General features: G+C 41.0%; 1 protein-coding gene across 2 annotated transcripts in view; it reads left to right on the top strand.

The window, feature by feature from the left end:
- Positions 1 to 10,003, top strand: part of Ms (neuropeptide receptor myosuppressin) — a 112,885-nt gene extending 102,882 nt beyond the window's left edge. Inside the window, exons 2-3 of one of the 2 annotated variants that reach the window (XM_083120096.1) lie at positions 4,946 to 5,148; positions 9,710 to 10,003. In XM_083120096.1, coding sequence (XP_082976222.1) covers positions 4,947 to 5,148; positions 9,710 to 9,798 — 291 coding nt within the window. In that variant the 5' untranslated portion in view covers position 4,946 and the 3' untranslated portion in view covers positions 9,799 to 10,003. Of the gene's footprint in view, positions 1 to 4,945; positions 5,149 to 9,691 lie in introns of both variants that reach the window. The other variant, XM_083120095.1, reaches the window with a different exon arrangement.
- Positions 10,004 to 14,178: the final 4,175 nt, after the last annotated feature.

Below are 14,178 nucleotides of genomic sequence, written 5' to 3'. Positions count from 1 at the left end.
ATTACTAATTTCGCTTCGATCAGGCAGCACAAATGCTAAATGAATCATAAATAAATTGATAATTGCCGTGCAGGAAGCACAAAGGGATCTATCTGGGAACGAAAGGGGGGGGGGGTGTCAGATGACAAGGACTGCATTTCTAGGGGAGCCATTCAACCGCAGGAACCTCTGAAAGAAAGGGAAAACGTTCGAACAACTCGCGCGAAAAATTTCATTTGACCACTCTCCATTAACTCCATCTTTTTTTTTCCTAGGTCTACGAAAAAGAGAACGGAAGTAATAAACGGGCATTTCTCCCGAGATCACAATTAGGTTTAGCTATTTCCTACGAAATCGTTGCTCCTCCCACACGGAAAAGAAACAGCCTGTCCAAGAAAGGCAGGAAGGATTCTCTGTCAAAGCACAACAATGAAACTGAAGGCAGATAATTCTTTCAGTGCTGCCACAACCTGAGAGCACAATATCCCTTTTGCAAGTGCAAAATTCCCTTTGTTCGTCGAATTTTCCCCTCTATATTATAATAATTGAACTCGCAATCCTAAAACCACATCAACTAATTAGTATTACCATAATAATTGTTAATCAGAGATTCACAGATCGTAGGATGCCCGATGTCCCCGAACACCAGAAGTTAAATCACAAGACATACAGAGGGAAAAGTTTATTCCTTGATGATAATGGTAGAAATTTTGCAACGATTCTGAATGAAAACAGTGTTGGGGATTGTAGTTAATAAACACAAATTTCGCTTATAAAAGTCGTCTCGATTAGCTTAAAGTGTTAAAAGTGCGGTGAAAAAATCAGGTGGAAATACTGAAAGATATGCTTCCTTTTAAGTTAGTTATGTAAAGCCTTGTTTCCTTACCATATATACAGGGTTATTCAAAATAATGTCGTCGACCTCCGTGATGGAGTGGTTAGCACTACACACTACGGCACCAAGGATAACGGGTTCAAATTAAGGCCTCAGCATGGATATTATTTGCGAGTGTCCCTTCACCAAATTCATCATATTATAATTTATCCTCATCTTTCTGATTAGCCAAAGGTGGCAGAAAAGAGAACTAAAATAAACCAAATCATTCAATCAATCAAATTAATGTCGACACAAAGTAGAAGAAGAGTTTGTTTTCAGTCCAATTTATGCACAGATAGACTAAGAAGGACTGGACCTACAGTCTAAAGTATCTGAACCACTGTGTGCCTGCACTGGACATCGAGCCCAGAACCGAATGGTTTTTTATTTGATTTGATGTCTTAAGTCCACATTATGCGCAGAAAGGTTAATCGAAACTGGCCATGCAGTTTAAAGTGGAATACGAATCACTGTGCCATGTGCCTCCATCGAGTTCGGAACCCATTAGCTACCATGGAACGATGTTACCACTACGCCATCGAGGAGGCCAATTATGTCGACAAATCTAAACTTCAATCTAATGCAAGCTTGTAATTATTTGTATGAAAATGGTTATCAAATTATAGATTATATATTACAGTTGATTGGTTGACTTTTTAGGTCCACTTTTGGGCCTCCCCGATGGCGCAGTGGTAGCGTCCTCGCCTTGTAATAAAGGGGTCCCGGGTTCGATACTCGGTGGAGACACATAGTGGTTCGGATCCCACTTCAAAGTGTAGGTCCAGTCCAGATTAGCCTTTCTGTGCATAAAGTGGACTTAAAACAACAATTCAATCAATCAATTTAAGTCCACTTTTACGCACAGATTGGCTAATTGGGATTGGACTTAACAGTTTAAAGTGGGATCTGAACCACTAAGTGCCTCCACCGGGAGATGACAAATTAGAGAATTCACTTACAAAAAACGTGTGCTCCAGTGTTAACCTTACACAAGAGAAGATGATGTTTAAACACAGTCTATACTTTTTCCAGCTTCTTCCAATTGGCTTAAGTTATGCATCCTCGAAAGTCCAGTGGGGTAGTCTTTTACAAAACCTGTAAAGAAAGAAATTCAGCGACTAAAGATCGGGAAACATGATTTCCCCTGTCGTCGGTTCTTCTCTAATATACCTTTGCTTCTCAATTTAATATAATGTCTAAGATATGTATATACATGTAGGCTTATGTATGTCGTGAAGAGTGTATGTAGTCTGATCTACGTTGAGAATTCGTATTTCTTTATTCATCGATCCGGACGCGAACTAAATGTTTAAATCGATACAACAGTACTTTGCAGTTCTATTTGAACTTTGTAACCCTTGGGAATATTGTCTGGAAGCACGCATTCCTGGTTAAGTTATATGTTCCATCATGTACCCTCACTCGTGTCATGTTAAACAAATGACTTACGTTCTTAAGTGTTATTTCTCCTCTGTTTCTCGCTCCCCTCTCTTTCTTTCTCCAGTCTTATACTTCTCTTCTCTTCCTCTCTGTTGCTATTTCTATTTCCTCAGTTTCTATGTACTTGTCTCCTTGTCTTTCTCTTCTCTTCCGTTATATATCTTTCGCTTTCTTTTTCTCTCTTTCCCTGTACATAAACTAATTCTCTGTTCCTTCCTCTCTCTTCCCGTGTCTTCTTCCGTGAATTCCTTTCTGTCTTTTTTCTCTACCTACCCTTATACTCTATACTCCGTAGAGTGATCAGAAAAAAAAAGCCTTCGGCCAGAACGTCTCGCGGATCTTCGCCTGCATCCAATCAGCTCACTACACGCGGTTCTACGTGCTCTTTATCTTGTGCTCCCGCTATACCTACCTCTCCTTCTCTGGCACAATCTAATTTTCTCCATCCCCCCCCCCCCCGTCTCAAGAATAAAGAAATCAACGTTTCTTTTGTGTGCAGACATTTGTTCATTTACTTAGCAGAACACACGTGTGTGTGTGTGTGTGTGTATGTGATGGTGTGTTTGTAAATTATAATGAACTACCAACGTAGATATCTCCTATATGTTCTGCATGTAAGGACCGTTTGTGATTTGAATGAAATACTTTCACAATATTTCTGAATCAGTCGCATTGATGAACTAGCAGCGTAAGTGCTATTATGTACGTGTATGCCCGCAATCTATCGACAATGCATCAGTGGCGTAGCGTTATAGTACGCCCGTACGCCCGGCGTTCCCAGATTTAAAATTTCAAAAATGCTTAAATGCTGTGATTATAAAGTAAAACGTGACTAATTTCATATATGTTTGACCTTCATGGCATTATAATAGCTATTTTTCGCGATCCGCTTGCAACGCTCCACTCTCAACACTCGTTCTAGCATCTCTTTTCAATGCCTTTCCCGGCCGGACGCCGAGCAGGTTCGGCGTATAGGACTCCTATATTCCTTGCTGCCTTTATGAGGGAAAGCTTCCATTTCTACAGCACGCGCGTAAATGGGCTCTCTTACGCCAGCGTACGAGAGGTCTACCGTGATTGGTTCATGTGACCCTTCCTGCCTTCTGAAGCAGACGACAGCGGCAGAATTCCTACCCGGTTCTTCGATCTTCGCGCTCATGCAACTCGTGCTATGTGATGCTACAATACGCAATATTGACTGACGTAACTTTACCAATCTCAAATATACTGCTTCTTAATGGCCACTGCATTGTATAATTTATCGCACGAACAGCGATGTGTATTAGAAACTAAAACATCAACACAGTTTTTGTCAAATAAGTTGGTGAAGTCCTTGTGGTAGAAATTCAGCCTGTGGCTGCTCTACCACTTAACCCGCAAAACTATTATTTTTATTGTATTTTTTCGTTATTATCTAACTACTTAATATTGTGTGAATGGAAATGTTTAGCATTCATTTGAAAACTCTTAACATCGAATGGTCTCTGGACAAAATTATTTTAAAATGTTTATCAGCATTCTCAAGATGTAATAAACAGTGGTCTGAATTACTAATCGGCACTGTTACGTCAGTAGAGTGTACGATGTTTGGATCATCCACTCTGCTTTTCACAGTGAGCCGAGACGACAGAGGTCCCTGGTTCGAATCCCGGCGTGAGCACGGGTGTTCCTTGTCAGTGTCCCTTCATCAATATCATCACCCATATTCATATTCGCAATTAACCAAAAGTGGTAGAAAAGCGACATAAAATAAACCAAATCAATCTGTAGTTGGATCGCCCACAACAATGACGTCTACTGTTGTGCAGAGGCGCTTGTGATTCAGGTAGGTTTTTAATGACTTGCATCATGCAGAAAGATATAAAAAAAGGTATAGAACACCAGAGTTCAAAACATCTGTGGCATAGTGAGGTATCTAATTTTCTAGCTAAAACATGCAATGATGATGTTTTATTGAAAACCCAGCTTACAGCTTATTTCAGGCAAATAATACCTGTGGCGACTAATACCATAAATAAATTATTAAGCAAGAAAGGGCCGACTCTTCCTTCGGACTTGGCGTTCCCACCCGAAATGTCCATGCTACGCCACTGCAATGCATGCGCTGTTAGAGAGTTGGACCATCTGTTATTGGGCATTGTTCAACTGCTACACATGACATTATGAGAGAGACACAGTGCTTGTATTCCAAAAACACAAATATTAATACTAAGAAATGTCATGTTATAGTATACAGAATAACTACTAACTCTTGAAACATGACATGGCATGAAAATTGAAAATTACATGTGTTTCTGATACCCCGCAATATCCTCCCAGTAGAGCATACACTCCTGATTGAGAATCAGAGCCATATGGTGGCACATTCCGCCCTACCGTATTCTCAAAACATTGCCATCGAAGGTTCTACGTTCGTGTCCGGTCTGGATATGCGTGTCCTTTCATCTGTTTCATGTAATCGGCATTCATTTCCATCGTCGCGACTATGTAAAGGGAGTCAGAAAAACGATAAAAGTAAACAACACCATAACGTAATCACGATTTAAGGATCAAATATAACGACTTTGTAGTCATTGTGCTATCCTGAGTTAGATCTGAGGATATTCAATTGGTGACACTTGTAACTTTTTCTTGTTTTTTTTTTTTCAGGATGAGATCTGCCTGCCTGCTTTCGCTTCTCTTCGTCCTCCTTGCAGCCCTCATGACGTCACAGACCGTCACGGCCGTTCCTCCACCCCAGTGCAGTCCAGAATACTATGACGAGCTGCCCCCTAGGATAAAGAAGATATGCAACGCCCTCGCAACGATAGCCGAGTTCTCGTCTGCCATGGAGCAGTATCTGGACGACAAAGGTACGCAGTTCCGGTTAGAATCGTCGACATATTCTGCATCGCACTGCGTGCGTTTCAATCTGTTGCGAAATCACTTTCGCACGCTTCATATGTCAAGTGCCTGCAATTATATTGCACGTGTGTTGTAGTTTTGTTATTGAGCGACGCATTTCTGCCATTTTGGCTAATCTCGACGATGAGAATGAGTGGTGACTAGACGAAATTTATCTGTAATTTGTATTTTCGTCATTCTTACAATTTTTCCACGCCATTTTTCGCAAAAAGCGATGATGAAGGTGAGTGGTGATTAAATTAAATTCATCAAGGTTGAGTTTAGTCGAGTTGGGATTTTAGTCAACTTTATGTACAATAAAGCTAATCGGGATTGGATCTACAGTTTAAAGTGGGATCCGAACCACCATGTGTCTCCACTGGGTATAGTACCCGGGACGTCTTGATTACGAGGCGATAACCCTACTACTACGCCATCAGGAAGGCTCCCAAACTGATCAAGGGACAACCACAGACAGCACCTATGCCAAGGTTAGGACTCGAACGCTGGATCATCTGTGACGAGATCAAAAGTCGACCAATTTAACGCTTTTGGGCACTGAGCCGGATTTCCATATGCAACTTTTCACTTCGCCGTGAAGCCAGCATGCCAAGGACTAGATTCTAGTGTATTAGGGCGCAGAGAATAAATTTGAGACGACATCGTAATGACATCCCTTGAATTATTCTATTTTATTTTCAACATTTAAAAAAATAACTAACCGCAAATTTGTACTGAGCATTTTGTTTTAAAAGATGTGATGTTTAATTCCTAGTATTCTACATCACGACATAGGTAAATATACTTTCGACAATGGTAGAAAATGTTTGAAATTCTTAACAATTAAGACGTCATCGTTTTCCTGAAGGCACAAATGTGCTCAACGTGTCAACATAGCTCCAAATAGGATTGATTTCTTTGTTTGACTCTTTCTTTTCAAGTTCACTTTACGCACAGAAAGGCTAATCGGGACTGGACCTACAGTTTAAAGTGGGATCCGAACCATCACATGCCTGACCGGCTATCCAACAAGGGTCCCTTGATTACAAGGCGACAACGTAATCACTGAGCCATCGAGAAGATCCTAGCTCCAAATAGGAAAACAACACTGTTACCCTTTGAGTGGAAGTTTTCATTAGCAAGATGCATTAAGAATTTTTTTAAAAGATAAAATATTATATGAAGTAGGGATATAAGCGTTTACAAGAAACAATTGAGATGTGATCAGTTAAAGAAAAATCTCTAAACCGAAAAAATGCGCTAATTCCAATTTTTGACCCATATAAAGTGAATTTAGATCAGACCTGCCGAACCCGCTGTATTTGTGCAAGAGCGCTCTCGTGCGCACGTGTGGACTGCAGAGCGAGCCGCGGTGCTGTATAGTTCTAAGAGTGCGGGAAAGGAGGGAGTGAGCGAGGCAGGAGGGTTCTTCGGTTGCGTTCGTGAATTGTAATCAAGGTAGATGATACAGGAGGTTGTTCCGTGAAAGGGAAGGCGATTGAACCCGCAGTATTTTTCACCCCTCAAAGCACAGGCGGGAAACTCGCACAACACAATACACTGACTTTCTTAGGTGCAAGCGAAATGATCAAGCTTGATGTAGACAGTGATCATGAAGATGTTATGCTACTAATGTAGCACTGATGCAGCACAATCTTTTCAGAGAAAGAATTACGGAAGGAGTTTTTTTTTCTTTCATGTTGGCCTAGGTTTGGCAACATTTTAAATCCAGCTCTGACTCTGTCTCGGATCCCTCGTATCCTTACGTTTTCCACTTGATGTCTTTCACTTTAATTTGAAACCAACGTCACTTGTCTCCGCCAGTTTCCACCAACCCTTTGTCGCTTTGACGTTATACTATTAAAATGTAACTCATACTATGGCACTCATACACCCGAAGATTTATTACCACAGAGACACAAGCCTTTCATCACAATATGGGCAAGATTAAGCCAACAATCCTTACCAATTTCCTGTAGGTTCACCTCCATATTGACCTCTCATTTCCTCTTGATCAACTGGTCTCTCTACGAATATTCTCTATTCCCTTCTCATCCAAGGCATTATCCAAGTACTCTAATGAACTAACGCACCGTGGCGGAGTGGTTAGCATCCCTGCTTGGGCATGGATGTTCTTTGTGAGTGTCCCTTCATCATAGCATCACTCATCCTCATTTTCGCGATTAGCCAAAAGTGGCAGAAAGGTGAATCAATCAAATCAATCTAATGGATTAACACTGTTCAGTACTACACAACCTTCACCTTCAAGACGAAACACTCAAAACCCTTTCTGCTTTATGACCACCCTGTCTCGTTAGCAGTCCTCAATCAGCAAAGACTGCTCATTGGATCCTGCTTCTGACAAACGGCTGTCACGTGCATTGTTTTCCTGGAAAAGCTGTCCAATATGCTCGTAATTAACGACTGTCATGGCGGCCTCTGTCTCATTTCCATTCCGCTCTGGAAGTTTGATTAATTTGTGGGTTTCCTTTGCCCACGTGTAGTTCAGGTATTTGTTATACAACGCCGCTGTGTGACAATTAAAATGCCGCATCGCTGCATTTCCATGGCTTCAGGTTAGCAAACTGAACGCATTTCCTCCAAATGTAATTTGCAAGTTTCAATTGCCATAACGTCTACGCAAATAGAACATCGTGGAAAATTGCTGAGAGGCCTACTTTAATGTATGTTGTTGGGGACGGGGTCCAAAATATAACCAGGGATTGTATTCTCGCCCTTTACTTCGAGGCGAGACGTTCTTCTGCTTGCGTGTGTATGCATAGTCACAGGCACTTCCGCGTTGTGACAAACCCACTGACTCTCAATGGGATCGTTACAACCCAGAAATGTCCGTGACTGTACATGCAATACATATATGGGCCTCAGTGGTGTGTCGGTAGGATGTCCAACTGTCACGTGTTTTATGCTGTCTCGTATGAATTGCTTTATACTCACCCTATGATATTGCTTCTTGTAAGATATTTTTGCACACAAGTACCACCAGAACTACGGCCCACCAATGTTTATATGGCCCGCCATAGTATTGATAAAACCTGTACGAGGGTTGTCCAAAAATTTCGTGGCCTGACCATGCTGCTAACTATAATTTCGCCGTTGTAGAAACCGGTGTCCGTTCACAGCGCAGAACGGTTATATTGACAAAATCCTGTTTCCCTGCTGGCTGCTTTGGGGAGGATAATTTTTGATGTTGCCGCTTCTTGCAAAAGCAAAAGGCCTAATTGGTTGTTTGACAGCGAGTTCCTTCGTAGGCAAACGCGCCAACAGAGGGTCACTGCCAGAAAGGCGGGTCCCGCGCTGGGAGATACCGCGATTTCACTGTACTAACTAACTAATTATCTAGCCTTCTTAAACCCGAAGGTTTATGGCTGCAGCAACACAAACCTTTCATTTGTCCCTATTCTGGGCAAGATCACACAAGATAATCAAGTTTTACTTCATTATTGAACATCTCTGTCTTTCATAACCAAATCATGCACCTTGTCCTCATTTTCCTGGGTGGTTGTCTTCACAGGCCTTCATTGCTGCTTAGCCTCAGTTTGAATTCAACTGCACATTTTAAAACTATGCTGTGGGCACGAGCTTCCTCCGACATCGTATCCTCATGAATGCCCTTTGCTGACACTCCTTTCATACATAAATATTTCATCACATCACGAACTTCTTGTTCCTCTATTACAGTTGAAACTCACACCTAGTCCACTTTCAGCACCCATAAAAAAGTCCCAGGACAATGAAATTTTGGTCGTCGATATTCTACAAAGAACGCAAGACTAACATGCCGTTTTCATGAGATCGTACTATTTAGTTTTCCTGATCAGGTTACTGACTTTCGGGACAACCCTCGTATTTTTATTTTGAGGCATTATGTTTAGTACGTCTAATATAAGCCGCGATAAATTGCTGAAGTACTAGGTTGGTCTTGCACATAAAAAAGAGTTTGGACACCCCTGTTTTATACTGAAATGCCTAATGTTCTCGCTTATTACCATTTCATTACTTACATTTCATGTTAGACTACCCAAGTAACAAAATTTCTGATATATAAATAGATAAAACTAATTCAGAAAAATGACTTAATTTAAATGACCTAAGAAGGTAAAATATCAATATATTCAGTAGAAGTCAGCTTAGTTTTTTCAGGTCAAATGTAATACTTTTTTCCTTTTTTTTAACATTCATTTCTGTTTCCACATAATAAGATTCCTCAAAAGATCGCTTCGTGCAACAATATGCTAATCAAGACTGATCCTACGAATAAGGCCTGGATCACTTAAATGCTAGCAGGGAACAGTTAACTACATAGATGTTATACCAAACAACGTCATTATAATACATTAGAATGCATACTTTTAAATTGAGTGTATGCTGCTGTGTGTGTGTATAGCTCGAATCATCTTGTCAACATTATATTTAAACTTTCTCGAATAAATATAGTGCGTGGTTCATATCCATGTTCCTTGTCTAGCTTGCTTTCACCTTATTTCATTCCAGTGCTTAATCTTCTTGCAGTCTTGCGGGAGAACTCGCCCCTTGTGGAGAATGGAGTCAAGCGACAGGACGTCGATCACGTGTTCCTGAGGTTTGGACGACGGCGCTAGAAGGCACTAGTGTCGCAACATGAAATTGCTATCGGCAAGGACTGTGTTTTAATAAACGTCTTGTTTTCCTAATTGTTCCGTGGTTTTTCCTTTTTATTTAATTATTGAGGAGGTGAGCGTGCTTTATCTTGAGTTCTTTACAATCTCTCTCTCTGTTGAGATGCATTGTATTTAATGTCCTTGAAATATATACACAATGAGACTCTGTTCATTCTATGCTATGTAACCTTCATAAACACACGCACGCACGTACTTAACCTGCAGTGTGAGGTAGCACTGTTGATCCAATAGAAAACATGGTATCAAGTGTACAAGTGAGGTAATGGGAAATCTTTCCCCCTTCAGCATGGGTTTTACACTTCTGCTGTATGTTAAAATGTGGAATCCGTTATTCCTGTCTGTCTATTTTAGCATTGCTGGAAAACATTTTCTATCGAGTTGAAGGATGGGCAAGAAAATGTTTCATTATGTACAGAAACACTCAAGATTCAAACTGAAGAAAAATGTTTTCCAAAAACCAGACAAAGAAATTTAAATACATTGCTTTCAGCAGATACACTAAAGTTGTCAAAATATGTATTATAGTTTAAAAATGCAAGAATAAAGATTCGAACTATTATTTTTCTTGAAAACTATCTTGGAGTTGATTTCGTAACCCAATACCTTGACTGTTTATTATTCACAAATAACAACGTCACTATTAAGCTACACATTTGCTAATCAACGCTTAATGTTCAGCGCTATTGTCAAGTCCATTAAGGTCATAAAATTATGCTAACAGACTTGGTATTTTTCTTCAGCAATAAACATTCTACGATACTTACTTTCTTCATTATTGTAATGTTTATTAAAGGCCAATTGGAATTCTCATGACTATAACCACTTTGGCTCTCCATACCTACACCAAAATGAAACAAGGTCAAATAAACGAGGAATAATTCTATTAGTGCCATGCCTAAGATAGAGGAAGACCTTTGTGGATTTGTAGTTCATTACAAGCAATCCTAGATGCCGCAGTTGGCCCTAGAGGCAAGAGCAAAAGGGGTGCTTGCCCCAGGTCCCGTGTTTAAAGTGGCGACGTCTCAGAACACTAGGGCAAGCAGAGGAAATATTTCCAGTCTAATTTTAGCAATTTAGATTCGGAAGGAAAGTATTGTGAAATTCCAAAAAAATCTGACATTACCGCTAAGCAAAGCACTACTCTAAAAGCATATTTAATTCACACTTCAATATCAATTTGAAACACAGGTATTGGACATTGAAACTGAAACACCTGGTAGAAAGCCATAATTTTTATTTAATAAGGTGTTGGGGCGCCTTTGGCGGCCAGTACAGCAGCAACACCACGTGGGAAGGATCGATAGAGGTCCTGCACCGTGTGCAGAGGGATTTGGAGCCATTCCTCCTCAAACACAGTAACAAGTTCAGCACATGTACGTGGTGGAGGGAAACGTTTCCGCACTCGATCCTCTAACAAACCCCATACAGGCTCATTAATTCAATAATGTTGAGATCCGGCGATTGAGATGGCCATGGCAGATGTTCAACCTCACTGCCATTCTCATCGAACCACTGTGTGGTAAGTTTAGCAGTGTTAATAGGGCAGTTATCATCCTGAAACACAGCACCACCGTCCGGGAAGTGTGTTTGAACCATAGGGTGTAAATGGTCCTCCAGAATGGTCCTATAGTCCTTGGCAGTGACACAACCCTCGAGAACAATTAGTGGGCCCAAAGTCTGCCACGATATTGCACCCCACACCATCACGGATCCGCCTCCATGTTTGACTGTGGGTACCAAGCAGTCTGGGTTGTATGCATCAGAGGGACTTCTCCAGATGAACACTCTCCCTGTTGTTTGGGACACGGTGTAGCTGGACTCATCCGAGAATATAACACGTTTTAGGTCATCTAACGTCCAGTTTCTTTGAGTATGGCACCACTGAACCCGCTTTACGGCATTTGTGCTACTGATGAAAGGCTTCGGGATAGCAACCCTGCCATGAATGTTGGCCTTATGCAGGTATTGACGGACTGTTTTCGTGCACACAGGTTCTGTGAGGGGTGTATTTACTTCTGCGGTGATTGCCGATGCGGTAGTTTTCCGTTTTCATGCAACAATCCTAGTCAATGCCCTGACGTCCCTTTCCGACAACTTCCGTTGTCCCCTCCAGTTGCTCCTCCTGGATGTGGTTCGTCCTTCCTGTTCATATGCACACATCACCCTGGATACTGTAGCTCGTGAGACGTCACAAAGTGTTGCAGTTTTGGACACACATGATCGCTCTACACACACGATTTGACGGTCACTGACGAACCTCTTCTACTGGAGCGACTACCAAGAACCCGCAAACGTGATTCATTGCCCATAAGTACGATTTCAACTACCAGATATGGCTCTGGTGAGTCCCGCGAACATCCCAGGCTATTTGCACAGGTGTTTCAGTTTCAATGTCCAATACCTGTAGTTCCTGTGTACTATTTATTGATTTATAGAATGATACAACTAACCAAAAAAAAGGTAAATTTCTACAGGGTGGAGTGCATGCATTTTCTTATTTTACGACGTTTTGCTTTCACAGTAGGCTAATCGCAACAGTTCGAGTTTTCAAAGTCCACTTTATGCACAGATAGGGTAATCGAGACTTTACAGTTTACACTGCGGGCCGAATCACAACGTGCCTCCACTGGGTATCGAACCATGGACCCCATGACAACACGACTACGGCATCGGGAAAGCCCCTGATAACGACAATGAGAATTACTGATGAGGGGGTATTCCAGGATGGAAATCGAATCCGGAACTTTCAGATTAGATTAGATCAGATTAGATTCATTGATGTTTTAAGTCCACTTTATGCACAGCAAGGCTAATCGGGACTGGACCTACAGTTTAAAGTGGGATCCGAACCACTACGTGCCTCCACCGGGAATCGAACCCGGGACCCCTTAATTACAAGGCGACGACGCTACCACTGCGCCATCGGGGAGGCCCTCCGGAACTTTCAGTGACGAGACTGTAAGTGGTCCACTTAACGCACTTGATCACCGAGGCGACCCCATCTTCATATGTAAAAACAACTGATAAGAAATAACATGAGAATATTTATATTGAAAGCAGTTATTTTATTAAATATAAAGAGCGCAATAATATGAATACGCCAAAAATGGAAATAAACAAAATAATTTCGAAATTCTGACAGCTTTTGCCCACTGACTTTTTCTGTTCTCTTTTAATTGATTTCGTGGCAAATCAGTGCTTTCTGCTTATTGCAATAAGTACTGATTAGCAATATATCAAATTAATTCTTTATTAGTTAGTGCGCTCTTCATTATGACTGTGAAAGATACTGATGAATCAGACTGACGCATCTTTATTGATTTAGTTTATTTTACTTCGCATTTATGCCACATTTGGCTAATCGCGAGATGAGGATGAGTAATGATATGAGGAAATTAATGAAGGGATAGTCGCAATGAACACTCATGCCCAGACCGGGATTCGAACCCTCGCTGTGCTAACTATTCCGCCACGAAGATTATCTGGAGCCAGCTCTGATAGCCATACAAGACACTGGAAGTGAAACCAAAGAGAAATACGAGGAAAATACACAACCAAAACAACAATGTAGAAAAGTTTGAATGGATATGACAACAATGAACACTTAACAGACATTCAGAATTTTCATGGCATTTCCAATCACTCTAGGGTTTGCATTCCAGTATGGATAACTTTAGGTAAGTCAATAATTCACTTTATATGGGAAACGTTAATTCTCCAGAGATGTATACACAGACAATTTCACAGAACAAAGAGGGGATATTGCAGTTGTAAGTAAAATCCACAGAATGCACCTATGGAGAACCAAGAGAAGACACTGACCATGCATATTTTTTCCATCGAAGTCCAAAGTAGGAAACAGAAAGATGATCCATGATGAAAATGTAATGAAATTCTCATTCCCAACTTCAGTTTTCAGTTTCCTAGCAGATTATAAGCTATATTTATATACTATATATAAAAAAAAATCACCCATGATGTGATTTGGGGTGAAATTTTGTCAAGATTTGGAAATTTATTCTGTAATTTCCGATAGAAACCTGTTGAATGTATCACTCAGCACTGGAAAAACACTGCCCTCAGTCCGAGGTGACGAGGACAGGCTGAGATCACCCAACGTCAGACGTTGCAGCAGCTACTCACAATTGCACCTCGTACAACACTTCTGGGTTGTAACAATACCATTGGCAGTCAATAGGATTGTTACAACCCAGAACTATCAATGATTATACATGTAAATCGCAAAGGTAATTAAATTACATGCAATTATTCTTGCATGTAGCCTAAATTCCTTGCATTAGACCTCATGGTGTAAGCGAA

This window comes from Lepisma saccharinum, chromosome 3, assembly GCF_977018435.1.
Source record: "Lepisma saccharinum chromosome 3, izLepSacc3.1, whole genome shotgun sequence".
Lineage (NCBI taxonomy): Eukaryota > Metazoa > Arthropoda > Insecta > Zygentoma > Lepismatidae > Lepisma > Lepisma saccharinum.
Note: the sequence above shows the minus strand (reverse complement) of the source record. Positions and strands in the feature narration are given on the sequence as shown.